The sequence below is a fragment of the Grampus griseus genome (assembly GCF_964374135.1).
Source record: "Grampus griseus genome assembly, chromosome: 15".
NCBI lineage: Eukaryota > Metazoa > Chordata > Mammalia > Artiodactyla > Delphinidae > Grampus > Grampus griseus.
This window is the reverse complement of record NC_139009.1, coordinates 73,466,094-73,488,572: the sequence shown is the minus strand read 5'-3', so window position 1 is coordinate 73,488,572 and position 22,479 is coordinate 73,466,094. Positions and strand designations below refer to the sequence as shown.

Here is a 22,479-nt window from a genome sequence, read left to right as displayed (position 1 = left end):
ATTAGAGGTGCCAAGGAGTGAGAATGAGAATCCAAAGAGAAGTCTGGGCACCTCTTAAGGAAATTTGGAGAGAGGTAGCTTCTAGGCTCCTTTTCATAGGATGTGGAGGTAATTATGGCTTGTTGCCAAATGGAAATATCCTATTCCACATCTGGTTACTGACATCAGTAAAAACTTCAAAATATCATCCTGTCATGTGAAGAAGAAAGTTCTTATCTTTAATAGCTACTACTATTTATTGAATGCTTACAAGGTACTAAAAACTTTACATATTAATGCATTAATTGGTCATAAACCTATTATGAGTTAGAGAGTTTCATCCCCATCTCAGTGAGAAAACCTGAGACCCAGAGGTCACATAGCCAGTGGCAGAGCTGGAATTTGAATCCAGACCTGTCTGACTCCAAAATCAATCTGCATATAAAGATAAATGGTATAGTTAGTGTCTAGTGCAATAGCCTCCCACCAATGAGCTATGGAATTGGGGTGGAGGTGTAGTTATTACAAGGGATTGAAATATCCTTAGGTCCATCAAACATTGTGTGTAGATTCTATACATAATGTATATGGTATTTCTTTTATATGTCAATTCAGTTCAATTCAATAAATACTGAGTTCTCTCTTTGTACCAGGCATTGTTCTAGGTGCTGATGATACCGTCAGTGTACAAAACAAACTAAAATCCTGGTCCTTGCGGAAGTAAAAATTCATTAAAATCATGCCAAAATTATATATTTTTTGTCATCATGCATTTAATTAATGAAATGAAATAAAAAATATAACTATTATCATGTGAAAGCTCAGAAGAACATTGCTATTTAAAATAATTCTTCATACCGGACATATCTGGAAACCACTGAGAGTATTTAAATGATAGCAAGGACATGATCCCTTAGATGAGGGAGGGATTTTGTGCGCAGTCAAGTCCAAGCAGGGATGGCAATATCTGGGTCATAGAGGAAATACTGGGCAATCTCCCTGGGTAATCCCACTCCTACACCACGTATCTCCGTGTAAATTATCATGACTAAAGTGAGTTAGAATCATAACTTCATTGATGATAATGATGAGGACTCTCAGAAGCATGGCTGGAGGCAGGGAGTTGGATTCCTTTATCTCTTGTTAACCCTTTGACTCTAGAACTCTCGGAGGCTCCTTCCGAACAAGGAGCGGTCACGCTTGACCTGTAACTTCAGTCCTCCAGGATCCCCAGGGAAGAGGCACTCACTCGCTTAGTGCTAGCCGAAGGCTGCGTGATAGCTTGTTTAACCAAAAGATCCATATTCCAAGAAGTTAGGTGCCAGGAAAGTAGCTTTTGGTCTTTCTCTTCACATCCTCATCTTCACTGCGCGAGTTCAGAGTCACTGTTCCCTTTGGTAATTCTTCCCGGTCCTCGCAAGGGTAGGGGGTGAGGAGTATGATCCTCTCTATATGGTAGACGGGGAAATGAAGAAAGGTCGGCACCTTGGCTTTGGAAGGGCCTTGGAAAGTTCTGCATTGCTCTTTGCACCTCGCCTCACTGTTTCCTCACTCCTTTTGACACCGCATCCCCTGGGTTTGACTCTCCCTTTTCTCCTTCTATTCCCTTCCCGCAGGCCCCCGTTTAAACTACTAACAAATTGAGGCCATCGAACTACATTTCCCACAATACCCCGCGCCGGCCGGCCTCAGTGGGGTTTCCCTTGAGCTGCCGTTGTTATTAATGTTGAATCAAATCCACGTTTCCGGGGAAGAGACGAGCTATTGTCTACTTCTTCGTTAAGATGCCCTTTTTCTCCTCCACCTGCAAGAACCAGTGTTGGGTGAAGACGTCTCTGCGGAGGGACATTCGTTCCGGCGAACGCTCTGGCTACCCACTTCCTCCTCGCGCCTCGGCTCCTGTCTGGTTTCCAGGGGGCCTGGGAGTGTCATTGGTGGATGACCGCAGCCCTAGCTGCTGCCCCTGCTGCTGCGACCATGACTTCTGGCAGCAGCGGCCTCGCCGCCGCCCGCCTCCTGTCCCGCGCTTTCCTCCGTGAGTCCGATCGGGGCTCTCTCCTCCAAGCCTCCGCGAGTTCCCGACCCCCTGGGCCCGGCGTCCTAGTCTAGGACGCGGCTGGGCCCTCCGGGGCCGGACCTCGGCGGGGGTCCCAAGTCGGGGACCCTCTGGGATGGAGGGAGCTTTGCTGGATATGTGGGGCGGGGGCCTGGCTTAGGCAGCTGGCGGGCAGGGACCTTGAGTGGCTGAACCAGGATTCGGGTCTGGAGTCCTGCAGATCCGGGGGCACACCTTTGATCCCACGGTGATGAGTGGCGGCGGGATGGGGGCGGCATCTAGACAGGCTCTTTTGGGGCGTGAGAGGTGAGGTGGTCCAGGATGAACTAAGCTGGGAGGGTGAGTGGGTTGAGAGGTAGGGGGAGGATATCAGTAGGAAATTTGAGGATGAGGCTGAGCCTTGAACAGGACTGTCGTACACTTTTAATTGTCTTTTCTGTAGACTGTAGGGTGATTCTCCAGAAGGGTGCACAGCCCAGAAAACTCCTAGAAGCTTAGGGTTGGCTGAGACCTTAACCAACTTATTTGTAATGTCTCCATCAGGCGGTGTGAATTCTTCAGTTCCTGAAAACTTAACACCCAAGGTTGCTAGTAACGCTGACTGCTGAAAATTCTTGCTGTGTTCAAAGTCTCTGTGTTTGTTAGGTAGGTTGTGTAGGAAAAGACTTTGGAACCAGCCACATCAGGGTTTGAAGTCTGGCTAGTCCTGTACAGTCTATGTAATAACTCTGGGGGATGTTTCTAAATCTATTTCTCAATTTCTGTTTCACGTACCATGAAAACATTACCATATTTTAATGAATCTGAGACACCATCACGTGTAAGATGCACTGCTGTTTGGTCTACCACTAAAAGTGGGAAATGATTGCTAATTAAAATTATGACACACACCATTGGTTATCAGTTGCATCCAGATTTAAGAAATGTTTACAAAAATGAAACAAATGTGCATCCTAGAAATGATGAAGTACAGGATGATCTGGGTTCACCATGCAGAATAAGTGAAACAATTTATATAAAGCACCTGGAATGCGATAGACGCTCAACCGAAGTTAGTTTTCTTCTCTCTCCCTTTCTTCTGCTTTGCTTCTAATTCTACTGCTGCTACTGAATATTGGATGAGACTTAGTTCATTTCTTGAGAAGATTACATTTTGAAAGTGTACAATGATGACTGTACACTCTGTAGCTACACTTAGTTACCAGATCACTTGAGGACAAACCTTAGCAAGTAGGAAGAAGTTGGGTTTATTTGGGAATGTTTTCTGGAGATTTTTATTATATAATTTAAAGGATAATTTAGTAGGCAGAAGGCGAAAAGGGATTTGTTATACCCATGTCTTTTTCTTCTGGGGTCTTGCTTGTCTGAATTTCTGAAAAATCCTTTGCTGTCTTAGGAGCAGAGTCTAGAGAAGAAAGAGTGTCTAAAAGATCAGGATCTTGAATCCACCCTTAGCGATACTTAACAGTCCTGTTCTCACATAGCTGGAACTTCTTTATTCCTAGACTCTCAGGATCCTGAGGGCTTAAGAGGTTATCTAGTTTAGCTTCTCTTGCTGCAGTGGCCTTGAATTATCCTAGTCACGTGATTACTCTGTCACTAATGGTTTGAGAGGTCTGAGATCTAAAACCAAGGTATCTCTTATATTAGAGAGGTTACAAACTCTAGGGTTAATGTTTAAAAACCTTTAATCTCCCAAATCTTTTTCCCATGCCACATTTCTAAGCCCATTTCCACTCACACTAGAAAAACCGCAGCCACAACAGTATCACATTGCAAACTTCTTTTAAAGGCAGTCACAAATTATTTAGGCTCTGAGGTTAGTAATAGAACTAGAGCTGCTAGGGAGTGCTGAAGGTCTTGAGTGTTGCAATGTTGATTTGAGTTAGGAAAAAACCCCAAACACTTGTAGATGCCTTCCAGAGACCTGTTGGGGGGCAGCTTAGAATATTTATCAATAGAAATTACTGAGCCAAAAAAAAAACAGTTCTTAGGAAAAAAGAGAAAGAACCCAGTTGAAGTGGGGAGAGAAAAAAAATGAAAAATAAGAAAGATTTCTTCCATGAGAAAGCTTAAGGATTTTATAAGCACCTTTGAAACTGAAATAGTGAAACTTTTCAAGAAGTATGAGGTAGTGCAAGGTTGCTTTAAACATAAGCCAGTAGTTCCTGTAGGTTGGATCTTTGAGAATAGGGAACAAGAGCTAGTGTTTTTTATTTTTATTGAGGTATAATTGATGTAAAACATTATATTAGTTTTAGGTGTATAACCTAATATTTTGATATTTGTATATATTGTAATGTCTCTCTGTCTATTGTGATATCTATCACCATACATAATTATACATTTTTACTTCTTGTGATGAGAACTTTTAAGATCTGCTCTCTTTTAGCTACTTTCAAATGTGCAATATAGTATTATTAACTATAGTCTCCATGCTGTACATTACATCCTTATGACTTATTTTATAAGTGGAAGTTTGTACCTTTTGACCCCCTTTAGCACTTGTCCCCTCCCCCTCAACTTTGGCACCACCAATCTGTTTTCTTTACATGTGAGCTCAGGTTTCTGTTTTTCTTTCTTTCTTTCTTTTTTTAGATTCCACATATAAGTGAGATCATACAGTATTTGTCTTTCTCTGCCTGACTTATTTTACTTTGGGTAATGCCCCCAAGGTCCATGTGTGTTGTCACAAATGGCAAGATTTTCTCTTTTTATGGCTGAATAATATTCCATATTGTGTGCCCATGTGTGCATATTAATAAATATACCACGTTTTCTTTATCCATTCTTCTATCGATGGACACTTAGGTTGTTTCCATATCTTGGCTATTGTAAATAGTGCTGCAATGAACGTGGCTTCTTTTCAAGTTAGGGTTTTCATTTCCTTCAGATAAATACTTGGAAGTGGAATTGCTGGATCATATGACAGTTTTATTTTTAGTATTTTGAGGAACCTCAGTACTGTTTTCCATAGTGACTGCACCAATAACATTCCTACTAAAGGCGCACAGGGGTTTCCTTTCTCCATATCCTCACCAACACTTATTATTTCTCGTCTTTTTGATAATAGCCATTCTAACAGGTGTGAAGTGAAATCTCAGTGTGGTTTTGATTTGTGTTTCCCTGATGATTAGTGATGTTGAGCACCTCTTCATGTACCTGTTGGCCATCTGTATGTATTCTTTGGGAAAATGTCTATTCAAGAGCCAGTATTTTTTTTTTTTTTTTGTGGTACGCGGGCCTCTCACTGTTGTGGCCTCTCCCGTTGCGGAGCACAGGCTCCACACGCGCAGGCTCAGCGGCCATGGCTTACGAGCCCAGCCGCTCCACGGCATGTGGGATCCTCCCGGACCGGGGCACGAACCCGTGTCCCCTGCATCGGCAGGCGGACTCTCAACCACTGCGCCACCAGGGAAGCCATGAGCGTTCTTTTTTTGAAGCTCTGATTTTTCTTTTTCTTTGGCAACTTCACTGGTTCGTTGAGAAGGTTACTACTCCGCTCAAAGGTGTCACCTGCCTTTTCCATGTGTTTGCCAAGTTGTGTAAGACTGTTTTTGGAATCTGGAAGACATTTAGAAGTGTAGCTTGGAAAAGGGGACCCTCAATAGTGATGTTTCTGATACCTAGTGTCTCTTGTCATTGCATCCAAGAACCAAATCTTTATTTCAGAAGTACAAAATGGCCTCGATCTAAATGTATCAATGTAGCCATGAGAAAGTGACTTGATTTTCTGACCTCAAACTTGTTTTTCCATAAAAACTTAATTGAGGATGTTAAAAATAATTTCTCTAAGTATAGGGGAAGAATCTCATTTCACCAAAGGACAGGCATTTTGTTGCCATAGACCCACATTTTTGTACATTATAACATTTCTAAAATTGGGATGTATCTTATAATTGATAGTATCTTACAGTAAATTGGCAGCATTTTTTTCATACTGGTGCTTAATAGTGCTTCTTAAAATCAGTGGTGTTTTAGATTTGATGAAATATGATACTTAGAGCCAATTACACTTCATTTGTAAGTAAATACTGAATGAATATATAATTTCGCATCTGAACGGTGGATTGTTTGGGGTTTGGAAGTAAGCGGCTGCTGAGCTACTCTGCTATACTTTAAGGTCCTGTAGGTAGGGACCCCAATAGCCTGCAGATTATATATGCATAATACATATGATTAATAAATATACATTTGTTAAAATCAGGAATACATGCAGGAATAAATGAGTAACAAGGACATAGTTTGAGAGGGGAGTTGGAGGAGTATTTTCATCAACAGTCTCGGGTTACTGGTTAGGAGCACAGTACTGGTCACACAATGCCATCTGTGGTTTGAGTCCCATTGGGCAGGTGGTTTTTGGCCGCAGCTTGCATCCACCCTGCAGCCATCTTGTAAATGATGTGGTTGCTCTCTGCAGGGGAGAGGACTCTGCATGTGACTGACCGATACAGATTTCTCTCTCAGATTACTCAGTCCCATTACTTCACAGCCTTTATTACAGTGGGCACTTTTGTGGTTTTGTGTTTCTTTGTTTAATGTTTAGCTGTCTTACAGGGCAGGAAGCTTCACGTGGTCCTCAGTCCATCTTGTTTACCCCTGAGCCCCTTGTGTCTGGCAGACATCCTGGCACAGTGAACATCTCAAAGCAGTTTGGTCTTTTCATTCTGTGTCAGTAATAAATAGCTAATAGTGAAATAGCTAATTATTATTCTGCATGCTCTATATATTATTAACTCATCTAATTCTCATATTGCCTGTGAGGTACATAATATTATTATCCCCATTTTTACAGTGAGGATGCACCTTTAAAAATGTTTTAGATGGTAAAAATTTACTAATATACGTGTACCTACTATATGTTATATGTAGACATGGATTAGTATATTTATACATAAACATGTATAGGATATGCATGAGACATAAAACACTTCTGATTGGACTTATGTGATTTTAAAATATGAATTATATATTCTCTTTTTAGAAATGATTGACTTTTGTGCTTAGGTAGGATGTGAACCCAGTTTAGGGAGTGTACCAGACCCTTTGTTACCCAATTGACAGGTGTCATCTCATATCAACATCACAGCCTCCTCGTGAGCAGCTGTTATTCCACTTACAGAAGGGAAGACTAAGGCCAAGGGAGATCACAAGACCTTCCCCGTAAACTCGAGCCCAGGCCTGTCTGGTTCCTGGGCTATGCTTTCAGCTGCTTGGGATGCAGTCCCAAGGTTAGGCTAGCTTATTTCTAAGAACCTGAAGAGAAAGCGACTCCACCCACATTCTCTGGAGATGACCTAAGGCCTTCACCACTGGGAAATTCTGCCTGGTGGCCGACTTCAGGCCTCTCCGCTGCCCTAATATTTAATTAACAATACTCATTTTCTTAATATTAGTGAAGTCAGATATCACATCATATGTCGATTTACCATTTATCCGTCACCAATTGTGTTTCTTGTTTATGGCCTTTGTCCATTTTTCTGTTCGACTTTGGTCCCCTCCATCCTGTTGGCCCCTGGTGTTGCTCAGGTTGCTAAGGTTGTCCTCCTTGCCTGTTAGGTGTTATGAAACCACTCTCCTGGTCTGTCACTGCCTTTACCTCTGACTATGCTGTGTTTTGCTTTAGGTTCTTTTCTTCTGTAGTGAAATAGTCCATTTGTATTACATTACTGCTTCCTGGATTTCATTTGTTGAAAAAAAAAAAAGCTTAGCATGGAATTTGTACTACATTGATACAACTTTGAGGATTGCTAGTAGCATTTAGGGCTGGACTCTTTGTATGAATTTTTGGGAAACCAAGAATCTCTGCATGTACAAAAATAGACGTAGGTTTTGTTCCCCTTTCCTGGTAATGGGAGTTCAAGATGGACATTTTTCCAGTTCACACAGAAAGAGATGGAACTTCTGATATTTATATGTGTTTCTTCTCATAGATCCTATCTTGTCCTGAAATTCAGTCAAACATTTCCTGTGCACGTACTCTGTAAGGCACTGTACCGTATGCCATGGGAGGCACCAAGGTGTACAAGACATGGTCCTTACACTCATGGAATTTATAGTTAGAAGTTCTGAAAGTATTTAAATGAGACTTAAAATAATCTTGAAAGAAAACTTAGCCTGAAAAAATTTTACTTAGAAATAACGCAGTAAAGAATGTAACAGAATGTGTGCGCTCTCCAGTGGGCAGGTGTGGTGCTTATGATTAGATACCGCATGAAAGTGTTCACAGTTTCCATTCTTCTTAATCTCAGATCCCCTACAAACCCCCCATTATATTCACAAGTCATGAATGTGATGTGGAGATTTAAAGATTCCTCACTGTGCAATGTTTTATTTAAATGTGAACTTATATGAATTAATGCAAGAGAAATTCTCAGGAGATTGAGTACATTGACTCTGATTGAAAGGTGAGAAATATTTATAAGATGGTTTGGCCACTAACGTATGTCCTGTGTTCAAGGTTTTTTTTAGGAAATAGCTTACTGTAGTTACTTGGTGGTTTTGTCATAGAGATCAGGTTTGTGTTTAAAACCAAAATATGATTGGGCTTCTTTAAGCAGTGGACGGACAATTGAAGATTTGTACTTAAACCTCTTTACATTCTTCAGCAGAGGTAGAATAGGCTTTTTGTTTTTTTAAATTAAGGCATTTAATTGATAATTTGGATGGAGAAGAAATCAAACAGGGAAAGAAAGTGACCAGTCTGACAGATTTAATATTTATAGCAGCTGGTAGTTTGCTAGATTAGAGAGTGGTGGGATTGTGGGAGGGAAGGTGAAGCGGTGCAGAGGTGGAGATGAGGAGAGGCTGCTTTCGCTGGGGAGCCTCCAACCTGTGATTCTGGGCTTGGATTGTCTGTGGTGGGGAAGAATAAGGAAAATGACATAAGTGACTTAAAATTTGGTGAGTTTTACTTGGAGTATAAACATATTTTGCATTATTTCTGTCTGAATGGAAACAAATGGCAAAAGAGAAAGAATTTCCTTGATTCTCTGATGTCACCAATGGTAAGACTTATCATTGATTTGATAACAGTATTACCTTAAATAGGGCCACCAGTTGTTACCTGTGTCATGGTGGCATGGAGTGGCAGGTATCTGGGGTCCTCCTCACAGCCATGGCAACTGGGAGAGTGTGCATGGTGTAAAGGGCCAGAGATCGGGCAGATTCGTCTTCCAGTGTCTGGAATTAAAAAGGCATGTATGGTGATTATGGAGCACCGCGGCTTGCTGGGCGCCTCAGGTTTTTCTCTGGGTTTCGTAAGTGCTTGATTCTAGCATCCCCTCATTTCGGTACCAGTGTTACCTTGTCTGGCATTGTACAGGTTTCTTGTTGGGACAGAATGTGGTCAGGAATTTCATTTCCTTATCTTTGAACATGTATTTTGGGGTTGGCTCAAAGGTGATGATAGTCTATTAGTTCTAGCTTACCTGAAGCCTAGGTATGGGCTCATACCGTAGATGGGAAGATCACATGCACACACATATGCACGATAAATCTCCCAAGATCCATTTCACTAGATGCTGTAGAACAGCAGGGTCATTGCACAAGTTGACAAAGGGCCACAAGGGTGTGGCCCTTTGTCAACTTGGGCCACAAGGCTGTCTGGTAGGTGAGCTGCTCTTCATCGTACTTGGTGGATGTAGTTTTTGTGAGCACCAGAATTCTGGCGCTGTGAAGTCTTGAGCTCCATAGAGTTGATCCAGGAGGTCTGGAGTAGGGGAAGGAATAGGAGAAGGTAGTGATAGGAGTTGTTTGGGTATTGAGACGATGCTTTATGAATGTAGACAGACCTGTGCTTTCTCAGGGTGACAGGGCCACTTCTGCCCCATGGAAGGAGACTTGAACTGTCTGATGTCTCCTTTGTTAAGGTAGAGTGTAAGAGTACTTGTGGAGGACTAAACTTTACCTTCAAAAAGCAAGTATTTCCTTTTATCAAGTATGGGCTCCAGATGTCCTGATCTTATTTGCTCTTGTAATCATATCTTGTACCTTTCCTGTCTGGAAACTCCTGATAGATGGGCTGTTTACTGAATATTCCAGGAGTGGGAGGGACTGTTGGGCAAGTCCTGCCAAGAATAGCAGAGGGGAGTAAAGCTCTTCCATAGGTATCGTGGTTCTGTGTCTCCAGCTGGGAGAACTGGGAACCAAGGGCAAGCCCTGGCTAGGGTGGGCTCTCAGGCCACAGTTCCTGTCGTAGTGTTCACTGGCCCAGGTTAAGGTGCTTAGCTGCGTACACCGAGCCAGGACTTGGCCCTCAGTGCCCCCTCAGGGTCCCTTGTTCAGCATAGTCTAGGCCAAGAATGCATCTGATCTGTGTGCACACAGAATACGTCTCTCCTGGTTGGTCAGGGCAGATTCCGGGCCTGTCTCTTCCTTAGAGGTACAGGGGACTACAGAATTCAAAGTTGTTGGAAGCTGAGGTCAGTACGTGAGCTGAAGATGAATCAAGGGATGTTCAAAGGGCCAGAAGCAGATCAGTTACGGAATCTGAGATCTGAGGATTTAGGAGGGTATGAGCAGTGATTCAGGAGAAACAGCACTGAGTGGACCCTGGACAAGTTTATGATGAGATGTTCTTTTCTGGGCCTATTAGCTTTCATGGGCTACCTTAGTGATAGATGCTGGCATTTTGAAAGGGCCAGGAATGGACCACAGAGACAGCAGGTTGGGGTTCTAATGGGGGTTTAGAAGGCAGCCCACGTAAATCATCTGTGCTCTACTTTCTACTGATTTTTGAAATATGGGGAGCTGGCTTTAGGAGCTACTTAAGATTTCTCAGTTTCCACTGAGGTAGTTTGCTGACAGTAACTTAGATATTTTTTACATGTTTCTCCCTCATCTACTTTTCCTATTTATTTTATTTTCCCTACTTCCTTTATATGTGAGGTCTTGAGACTTACATCAGAAGAGACCAAATTAAGTAATTTTGGATTATACTTTAGATAAGTTTTATTCTATGACTTAACATTTAATGTTAATATTATTACTGGGGAATGAATTGCAAAGTAGTTCTTAGTAATTGTGACAAAGTTTGCCTCTTAGCTCGTCTTTTGCTTATTGATGTTGGGCTTAAAAATGTTGGGTCAAATGGGGAAAGCATGTGGCTGTTTAGTAAACATTATTAGTAAGAGTGATACCTAGTTTTTAGTTCCTGGATTTAATTTGAGCTGTTTATGTGAGCCCCTGGTTTCTTGCTGAGGAATAAAAATTATAAACGTAACCTCGTCTTTCTCAGTTCAGAAAAAGCAACAAAATTGTGGTTCTCAGTAAAGAGGGGATTCTGGAGAATAGAACAGTGTCTTTTCTTGTTTGTTTCTTTAATTAGTTTTTGTATTTAATACATCTTATTTAAAAAGTGACATTTAAAGTTGCCATTATCACAAGATAGCTCCTGAATTAGAGGATTTTTTTTTTTGTCACCAGGTTAAATTCATAGTCCAAAAGTTTGGAAAAATTATAATGTGTCATATTTTCTTTACTTTTCAGTGCAACAGAATGGAATTCGGCATTGCTCCTATACAGCTTCCAGGAAGCATCTCTATGTGGATAAAGATACGAAGGTTATTTGCCAGGGTTTCACTGGTAAGCAGGTATGTGTTTCAAGACTTTTTAAAAGATGTATATTAGAGATACAAAAACATTGAATTATTTTCTATTGTTTTAAAGTCACAAAAGTTATAATACAGTTTGTAGCACAAGAGTATACAGTACAGCAGTGGAGTTGTATCTCAGGAGGGGGTTAGGTGCTATAGTCAGCCTCTAAGATGAAAATTGTATTTAATGTTACCTTGAAAATCCCTCCCTAGGAGTACAGTATTATGTTGGAAACCCACATATTTTCTTTCAGCAAGTATAACACAACAGGTTTTTCTCCAACATTGGAACAGATCACTGTTTCTTTAATTAAGGTCTAGGTAAGGCAGATGGCTTGTGTTTAGGCCTTGTACAAAAAAAATTCTCAGCTAAGCACATATCAGTGTGGGGAAATGCTCAAACCCAGAGAGGCTCATGGGAACTGTGATGGGAAGAGGAAGTAGTACATTGATTTTTCCCGTCTTGTACTCTCTGGGCAAATGGTCTTCAGGGGAATAGCGGGCAAAATAGCCTGAAGTATTTCATTTATATTCATTCTCTGTCCCTATCCTCTGCCTACATCATAGAACTTATGTAAGTTTAAATATAACTGTGACGTGATTCCACAAAAAAATGCAACATAAGAATCTCCTTTCCTTCCTTCCTACCATTCTACTGCTCTGGAATTCCTTCTGATAACAAGTTGACATGTATCCTTCCAGATATTTTTCTTGCTCATACAAACATATGTACACTTATATAATGGGCATTCTACAGAGTTTGTTCTACAGAACACTCTCTCTTTCATTCTCTGTGTGTGTGTGTGTGTGTGTGTGTGTGTATATATATATATACACACACACACATATATAAACAAATTATACAGTATATAATATATATCATACATATATGTCTGTTAAATTGATTCCTAAAAGTAAAAATGTCAAAGTGTCAAAGGTTCTGTGTATTTAAAATTTTAACAGCTATTGCTAAGTTGCCCTTTAAAACATTTGTACACATTTATGGTTTCACCATAGTAGATGCACAGATTTTTTTGTTTTAAACGAGGGAATACTACCAAATCAATTGGAAGATAGCCATCAGCCTTAACCCAAAGTATCCCTTCCTTCATTATTAAAGGAGATATGGCAAAATAAAAGCGATTAATGATTTTTGTGTAATTTAAAAGTTAATGATTTTTCTATGATTAAAAGAATTATCACGTCCATTCTGCAGGGTTTTGGTGATCTAGAGCAAGAGTTGGCAAGCGTATTCTGTAAAGACAAGATTGTGAGCATTTCAGGCTTAATAGGCCATGCAGTCTCTGTTACAGCTACTTGGTAGTATTGGAACAGCAAAAGCAGCCATAGGTAATATGTCAGTGAATGGGTATGCCAGTAAAACTTAATTCACGAAACCAGTGGCAAGTCAAGTCCTTCAGGCCATATTTTACTAACCCCTGATCTAGAGGATGATACCTAAATATCCAGAATTCTATAACTTTTGTTTTTAAAGTACTTAGGAATTGCTTTAAAATTTTGTAGTTCTTTTTTTAAAAATGAATTAGATTAGAAGGTTGTTCATGTGAAATGTCCTTTTGCTTTCTGACTTTTTTTTGAAATAATTGGGCACAAAAATGTGAATTGCAGTGGACCTTGCTTCTTTTTCTCCCATTCCTCTACTGTCTTAAAAAAAACAATCCACTGTCAATGAAAAAAGAAACACCCCAAACTTAGAAATTTTGTTCATAGGTAAAATTGGTTTACTTATTCTGATAGCCGTATGTTTTATGAATATCATTTCCACATATATACATTCTAAAGAAAGTTGATGCTCATCTAAGATATGAAGTACACTTTATCATTCCTCTGCCAATTAAAATCATATTTAGTCCCTTTTTGGATAGATGTTAATTTTATTAGCATATAATCAAATGTTTGATTAACCCAAATTCTCTACCTAAGTTTATTATGTATGATTTTGTTTTTCTGTTTACTAAGCTTTATACAATCCTGCAACATTTTAACCTCTGACCTTTTTTTTAAGAACCATTGTCCATGCTATAAGCACTATTTGGAACTGTCTTTGATTCATAAATTAGATAATGATTTGCCTACATATTGAAATCCAGGGTTGGTTTCAGTGTCTCTGAGTTACCGGCAAATACACTGTTTCTCATTCACTTTTTTTTTTAGAGTAATTGGGAGCCTTAAGATTTGTTGGTTTTAAGTTTCTGTTTATAGACGTAACGATGAGGTCTGAAATTTAGAGTTTATCTCTGTAGAGAATCTGCGTTTTGTCTCATTAGTTCTTTTTTTTTTCAGTGTACACATTGTTCCACATATGAGTGAGGAATATTTGTATTTCAGAGCAAATCCCAAAAATGCAGATTTCCAGTGGGTGGTATTTCTTGAACTGGCTGTTATGAGCTGCTAAAAGCTATTACTATTCTTAACTCTGCACTGGATGGTGATAATGGGAAAATTACGGGAAAGAAGCTTATTAACGGGAAATGTTATCCCTGTTTAGCACTACATTAGGACTAAAAATTTGTCCATTGGAATTTATGTAACAGTGTGGTAGTCTAGGGTAGTGCTTCTCTAACTATCTGGAATGAAAGACCAGTTTGGGTGTGTCTTTGCTTTATCACTAATCTAATGCAGATGAATATTTTTTACAAAATACTGTAAAAGTCATAGGAATATTATATTGCTATAAAAGTCTGCAAACATTCTCACTTATTTTTGTTTTCTTTATTAGATTTTTCTTTATTATTTTTGCCATTCTTTTTTCGTTTTGTGTTTATCTCACTGTAGACCGTTAGCGTATACAGATGACACTTTGAATGGCATTTCTCTAAAGAGAGAGCACTGGTCTGAGGTCCTTTCCAAAACTCCATCACTGACTTAAGATAAGTCAGTTAACATGCTCGGGACTAAGTTTCCTGTTTTGAAAGATGAAGACGTTGAATTAAGAAATAGAACTTGAGTAGTGAGTCATCATTTTCTGGTCCCTGTAGAATGACCGCATAGATCCACTCAGTTTTCAACAACTACTTATTGAGTGCCTACTGTATGGAATGTGTTGCTTTAGGTGCCATCTCTCAGTGAACAAAGTAGATAGAAATCATTGCCTTCATGGAGTGGCGGGGGAGAGAAACAAAATCAATGAGTAAATTATGTGGTACGTTAGAAAGTATAAGTGCTGTGGAAAAACTAAACCAGAGAAAGGAGGTGTCTGTATGTGTGTGGGGTTGTGGTGGCAGTTGGGGTGGGTGCTCAGGGGAAGCCTGACCTCTGAGTCAAGTTCTAAAGGAGCTTTGGGGGTGAGTCAAGTGGATGTCTAGGGGAAGGGTGTTCCAGCCAGAGGGGACAGTGAGGCCAGGCAGGACTGGAGTAGGATGAGTGATGGGAGAACAGTGGGTGAAGCGAGGTTGGGCAGTTGAGGGGTTCTGATGTGAGGAGGCAGCTTGAATACTGACTTGGTGGCCAGTGTGATGCTTTTGCTTTTGCTTTTGCTGTGAATGAGACGGAAAACTATTGCAGAGTTTGATCAGAGAAGTGACATGTAACAGGATCAGTCTGGCTGCCGTGTTGAGAATAGGTTGAAAGGGAGCAAGGGCAGTACTCTGTCAAGAGTTGATGGTGACTTAGACCAAGACGGTAGCAGTAGAAGGGGTGAGATGTTGTCGGTTGCGTTCTGAAGGCAGGGCAGTAAGATTGACTAATGTATCCTGATTTGAGATATAAGAGGAAGAGAGAAATCAAGAATGACTTCAGTAGTTTTGGTCTGAACATCTGTTAGGAGTGGAGTTCTCATTAATTGAGATGGGGTAAACCATGGTGGGGAGTGATCAGGAACTCGGTTTTGGGCACATTAAGTTTGGGATGCCTACTGGTTCTCCAAGTGGAGATGTCAGGTAGGCAGTTGGCAGTGTGAGCATGGAGTTCAAGGCAAAGGTCTCGGCTAGGTATCTGGGAGGTGTGTGTGTCTGTGTGTTTGGGAGAGGTCACCATATGGGTGATACTTATTGCCATGATAAGGGGTAAACTCACCAAGGGCACACATTTAAATGAAAAAGAGAAGTCTAGGAAGGGGAAGAAAGAGAAGAGGAAAAAAAAGGAGGCGGAGCGCCAGAAGCTTAGTCAAAAAGAATCTTTCAATCCCTGGAGGTGTTTTTGGTCATCACAGCTGAGTGGGGTAGGGAGGAGGGCATTGTACTGGCATCTACTGAGTAGAGGTAAACATTGTACAAATCACAGGACAGCCTCTCATAACAGGGAATCAGTGTGTCCAGAGTGTCAGTAGTGCCGAGGTGGAGGTGGGAGAGTAAATGGATAGGGACATCCAGGATGCTGGCTGGGCAGCGTTAAAGGCTCACTTAAGGTTTGGGATCATTAATTTAAAGTGAGACCAGTTAGCATGGTTTTATTTTATTTTTCCTCCAGCTACTGTTTAGTGGCGCATGTGCAGTCTCAGAGTAGGTGGAGAATTGGATTTAACCAAGATTGTGATTTTGCCAGATGTGTAAATTGAAGTGAGAGAGAGCCAAGGTGGTGTGTGACTGTAGTGACTGGCCATGGATTTTACACTGAGTAGAAGAGGGATGTGAGGACACCAGGAGTCGAGGAACAGTGAAAAAGAGGTGTTCTTTTCAGGTTAAACACCAGGGGGTTTTTGATCATCAGCCAAATTTGGAAACAGGGAAAAGAGACCCCCCCCCCTTAAAAAAAACAGTGATTTTGGCCCCGCAGAGGCCCGCTTTGCTTCAAGGGTGAAAGCTGTGTTCAATAAGGTGATGAGAATGCTTGGATATGTGTCACGGCTGTTTGCTGGGAAATACTTAACCTATTTGTTTTTCTTTTCCAAGTTGCTGAAGATTGCCTTTAGGCTCCCCAGCCTGCCTTTTCTCATTAGTCTTTCGCTTTTTCCCCTCAGGGCACCTTTCATAGCCAGCAGGCATTGGAATACGGCACCAAATTAGTTGGAGGAACCACTCCAGGGAAAGGAGGCACGACGCATCTGGGCTTACCGGTCTTCAGTACTGTGAAGGAGGTAACTAATGGCACCTGAGTTTGGCAAGAAAAGAAAAGCAGGGGAAGAGCTAGTACGCCTTGGTTCAAGATCTTAATTGTGCCCCTTTGGGGAGAGTCAGTTGCTTTTTAAAATTCTAGTAACCTAGAGGAATTTGAATCGCGGTAAAAACCAGTGTGTTCACTTTAGTCAGGTAGGCTCAGGATGTTTTCTCCGCAGCCTGGGTCATTTTTATTTATTTATTTATTTTGCGGTACGCGGGCCTCTCACTGCTGTGGCCTCTCCCGCTGCGGAGCACAGGCTCCGGACGCGCAGGCTCAGCGGCCATGGCTCACGGGCCCAGCCGCTCCGCGGCATGTGGGATCCTCCCAGACCAGGGCACGAACCCGTGTCCCCTGCACCGGCAGGCGGACTCTCAACCACTGCGCCACCAGGGAAGCCCCCCGGGTCATTTTTGTCTGTAGGTATATATCGGCTCTTTAGGGAAGAAGTGCTGTGGCTTGGCTTCTGTTTGGCTTATTTTCCTTCCTTCCCATTTCTTCTTCTGGGGTGTTAGAAGTGCACATGTCAGCATCCACCCCCTACCCTAACACTTCGAGTGGGTGCTTTGCCAAGGCACTGTGCCAGGTGCTTCATATTCATGGCCTCATTCAGGCCGAACCACAAGCCCGAGGTAGGTGCTGTTATCATCCCCATTTTAAAGACAAGGATGCTCTTACAAAGAGCTTTCTGAGTGAGTAGGATGGATACCTTTCATGCAGTATTATTTGCCAGCACAGACCCTGTTGTCACAGTCCAGCTGCTGACAGGAGCAGACAGGTTGAGGGTCCTGCACATAGTGTCATGACCGATAAGTGGCAGACTTAGCCTGGCTCAGAGTAAGTAAGTAGTGTATGGTGTTCCTGTGTGGAGAAACCTGACTGTAGAGTCTGATGGACAAATCACAGAGTTCTAGTCTCTTCCCCAATTTGCTGATTTCTTAATACTTTTTAAATTGATTTTAAACTAAACTTTAATTCTTCGCTACAAAGCTAATTGCTTATTGTAAAATTTCAGATGATATAAAAGTATGTAAAGTTGTTTTATATAGTGTTTTCCATTTCTCAGGTTTTGCTTTTATAGAGAGCTAATTTAAGCTCAATGTGTATTCTTTCATTCTCTTTCTACACTTAAATGAATTTGTACAATACTAGTAGTATTATAAAAGAAACCATAGTACAAATTCTTGGCTGTTTAATTTAAAAAATCAAGGAAATAAACTTAGTACTTGGGATTGATGTATTGATGTTAAAAAATGTACCCCTCCTCTTTATAAACATACTTCTCAGGCATGTTTTAAAGAATTGCACTTTTTACAGTACACATTTATAGATGTACTCTCTTTATGGAATACTAACTTCTTTTTTTTTTTTTTGCGGTACACGGGCCTCTCACTGTTGTGGCCTCTCCTGTTGCGGAGCGCAGGCTCCGGACACGCAGGCTCAGCGGCCATGGCTCACGGGCCCAGCCGCTCCGTGGCATGTGGGATCTTCCCGGACCGGGGCACGAACCCGTGTCCCCTGCATCGGCAGGTGGACTCTCAACCACTGCGCCACCAGAGAAGCCCCTAACTTCTAATTGAAGTTAATTTGTATTCTTAATCCTAAAATGTAGAAAAAAACAAATATTCAAATTTGGAATTTTCACTTTACTTTAAACTTGAAAATAGGGTGTACTGTATACGTGTATGTGTGTTTTGAGTGTATTGTATTTTAAAGAGTAAAAAAAATCGTATATTCTGTAGAATAATCATTTAGTTTTTTTTTTTTGATTTGCATTTTTAGAAAAAAATCTCTCTAGGCAGATTTCTTTTGTCATGAGCTGTTTTTGCTTTCTTTTGAAAACAGTTTTCATTGCTAAGCAATTCATTTATTATTAATTTTGATACAAATAGATATGACATTTGGAATATAATGTAAGTTCTTTGACAGATACTCTCTCTCACCCATTCTGCTCTTTCAAAGAGCTTTCTGAGTGAGTAGGACGGACACCTTTCATACAGTATTATTTGCCAGCACAGACCCTGTTGTCACAGTCCAGCTGCTGAAAGTGTTTGTAGCCTTAAGGGGTAGGCACCCATGGGATATATTGATATTTTCCATAAAATACCTACACTTGGTTCCAACCTAGCTCTTTTCCTTTGGTTCCCACTTCTCTGTTATCATCTTGAACATAGTTTTTAAAAACATTGTTTTGAATTATTTTTAACCCCTGTCAAGTCAGCATCCTTTGACTTGTTCTTCTGTCGCTGTCAAGATACCTATTTTTATTCGGGGTGCTGTAGAGAAAGCCCCTAAGTTGCTGGGAACATGGGGAGTCATTTGGGGATGATTCTCAAAGACACTGTCTTTTACTTCTGTCCCTTCTAGTTGTACCTGTGTGTTCCGTAACTTGGTTTTTGCATCCATTATGAATCCCATGGCACAGCCTTCTAAAAAGTTTTGATTTGCATCTTGGTTAAGTTACATTTTCACATTTATAGGGAGGCAGCCTGCTGTAGCTGAAAAGAACTGACGCTTTGGAATCAGATATACTTATTGTTGAATCTTGCCTGTACCACTTCCTAGCTATGTGACCTTGTGCAAGTTATTTAATATTTCTTGGCCTCAGCATCTTGATTTGTAGCTGGGGATGCTAAGCATGCAGGGTTGTGGTGAAGCCTTATCCGAGGCCTGTATAGAGTCTCTCTCAGGGCCTCTCACGGAATAGATGCTGCCACTCTTGGAGAGCCAGAGATCACTGACAGTCTCTGTCTTCAAGGAGCTTCCTTTCAGGAGAAGAGACGTGGCTACCGTGGAGGTGGATAGAAGGCTACATGTGTATTGATACATGTAGAGAGTATGTAGAAACCACTGAGAGAGAAGCGTGGTCAAATTGATGGTCTTTCAGTGCTTTGCATCGTGCGGGGTGATGTAGAGTAGACTAACCTTATTTGACCCATTCTTATTTCGTGGCCATTTATGCGTGTGTATTTTAGTTTATTTCTAATCAGCATGCATTTAGAGTAAAAATTGACAGCTAGGAAAAAAACCACTTCATTTTGCTGCCTCTTGATATTATTTATTAAGTGGGATGTATTTTTAAACAGATGGTTGAGAGCTGGGTTCTGGAGCTTGGGGCTCACCAGTCCTTTTCTCCTGGGGAGGTGCAGGGTCTTTGGTACTGAACAGGTGGTAAGTGCCTTGTAGAACAACAGAAATAAACATGGCCCAGGAATGAGGGGACACAGATGCAAATCAGGCAGTGCTTGCAGGTGTACTGACATGCTGTCACCTGAGGGAATGGGAGGTCACAGAAACTTTCAATGCAGAAGGGTTTCCCAAGGGGGCAGAAAGGAGGCCGTGCTTACTCTGCTGTTTTCTGACAGCAAAGTGAACTTGTTAATGGGAAGAATGAAGACATCCGATGTCTCCTGGTGATGTCCTTTCCTGACCCCAAGACATCATTAAAATCATGGTATTGAATTTCTTTTACAATGTTTCTGACTTAACCAATAATAAAGTGCTTCGTGGTTAATGTTTCAGGCCAAAGAACAGACCGGAGCAACAGCATCTGTCATTTATGTCCCTCCTCCTTTTGCTGCTGCTGCCATTAATGAAGCTATCGAGGCGGAAGTGTCCTTGGTCGTGTGCATCACTGAAGGTATCCCACAGCAGGACATGGTGCGGGTCAAGCACAAACTGCTGCGCCAGGAAAAGACCAGGCTGATTGGTCCAAACTGCCCTGGAGTTATCAATGTGAGTGTACAAAACAAAAATAAGCCCTCTGAAGGCTAACTAGCTTTGAATCAGTCCAAGTATATTTGTGTGTATGACCTAGGAAGTTACAATTTTTTTTTCACTTTTCTGAAACCATGAATTACTTTCCTTCAGCCTGGAGAATGCAAAATTGGCATCATGCCTGGCCATATTCACAAGAAAGGAAGAATTGGTGAGTATATATTTCTTATAGATTAAAAACAAAATTCCTTGCCCTGAGCTCAAAACTCACAAAGAGAATTTGACTCTGCAAATCAAATTCATTTTAATTAATTCAACTTTAAGAGAATTTACCAGGGAAGTTTTATAGTGAATTGATTCTATGTCCTGAATTGATGCTTGAGAAACTCTAATTCTCTAGAATCAGTGAAGATGTTTTTGGGGTTTTTTTAAAGATTCTTTTCCTGCTCAGCACACTATGGATTCTTCCATGTGTTTGCGTGTATCAATAGTTTATTTTATCGGTAAGTAATATTTTATTGAATACCACAATTTGTCCATTCTCCTACTGACAAATGTTTCTGTCGTTTTCAGGTTTGATTCATTATGAATAAATTTAAGGTGAACTTTTGTGTACAGGTCTTTTTGTGGGTATTTCTCTTGGGTTAAATGCCTACGAATGGAATTGCTAAGTCATAGAGTCAAAGCATGTTCAACTTTTTAAGAAGTTGCCAAATAGTTCTGTAAAGTGACTGTGCGTTCTTGACCCTCACCCTCGGTGTATGAATGTTCCAGTCACTCCACATCTTCACAGACATTTAGTACTGTTAGTCTGTAATTTTAGCCATTCTACCGGGAGTAAAATGATGTCTCATTATGGTTTTGAGTTTCCCCCATGACTAATGATGTCATGTCCTCATTGGCCATTTATAAATCTTCTGTTGTGAAATATCTGTTCAAGTGTTTTACACATTATTTTTTATTGGGTAGTCTTTTTTATATAATTTTTATATAATTGTTGATTATAGGGGGTGCTGTAAATATTCCGGCTCTTAAGTTCTTTGTCAGATACACATGCTGTGAATATTTTTATTGTTAGTCTTTCTGTGTCCTGTCAGAATTACTTTGCCTCAGTGGATATTATGGGCTTTCTCAAAATGTTTTGGGAAAATTGTACTGCTACTTGTTTAGTTCCTCAAGGAAATAACCAAATTAACGTTTCAGAATTAGCCCATTATGGCGGTTTTTAGACTCTTCACACCTAACTCTCACTAAGCTATACTGTTTCTCCACCGTAATAGAGTTTACAGTACTTTATCTATAAACCGTGACTGTAAATACTAAGTAAGAATAGTTAAACATAGTCAGTAAATGTCAGTTGTGTAGTTTACAGGACTGGGTTAATGGTCATGATTTTTCTTTATTACTAATGGCTCTTAGAGCTGTCAGCCGTGCTGCCAGTCGAGAACTTACCAAGTTCTCTTACGAGGGAGGATGCAGGGAGTTCCATAGGCCATCTGATTTCTAGTCGGGGCCTGATCCACATAGCCACTGATGCTTTTGCACATATTTGAATACTCTTTACACTCTGCAGTCTGCTTGGAATGGCTACTACTGTAGACTTAGGTGAGCATGGAATAAGGTGTGTCCTGTACTGAGTTGCCTTTCTGATCACTACCCTGCTTTCTAAGGTGCCCATGAACCTCAAAAACAAGTAAGAAAAGTTCAGGGAAGTCCTTTAGACCTTGGTTCTCCAGATGGCCGTAGCACATTGATGAGGAAGTCCTCTGGGAGACTGCCTTTAATTCAGAGGATTTAGAAAAAAATTCACCTAAAAGAAAATATATGACACTACAAGATTTTCAAGGAGGTGAAGGAGAAAAGATAATTTTTTGTACTAACTATTCCTATTTTGATACTAGTACTAATGTTCTCAGAAGCCTCATTGACTTCCAGTCCTTAAGCTAAGAGTTTAGGGAAAGGAAGGATTTTTCAGTCCCTTGGGTATTTCTGAATGGGATGTAATGTAATATGACAGCAGTACAATAGTATAGTGGCTTTCTCGTTTGTGTTAATGATAGCTAATGAAACTGTATA

The 22,479-nt window shown here is 40.8% G+C and overlaps 1 protein-coding gene across 1 annotated transcript in view; it reads left to right on the top strand.

Moving 5' to 3' along the window:
- Nucleotides 1-1,856: 1,856 nt before the first annotated feature.
- The window catches only part of SUCLG1 (succinate-CoA ligase GDP/ADP-forming subunit alpha), a 35,198-nt gene continuing 14,575 nt past the window's right edge, over nt 1,857-22,479 (top strand). Inside the window, exons 1-5 of the mRNA XM_082672594.1 lie at nt 1,857-2,014; nt 11,525-11,628; nt 16,550-16,666; nt 20,209-20,421; nt 20,557-20,614. Of these exons, the coding sequence (XP_082528720.1) occupies nt 1,918-2,014; nt 11,525-11,628; nt 16,550-16,666; nt 20,209-20,421; nt 20,557-20,614 (589 nt within the window). The 5' untranslated portion in view covers nt 1,857-1,917. The remainder of the gene's footprint in view (nt 2,015-11,524; nt 11,629-16,549; nt 16,667-20,208; nt 20,422-20,556; nt 20,615-22,479) is intronic.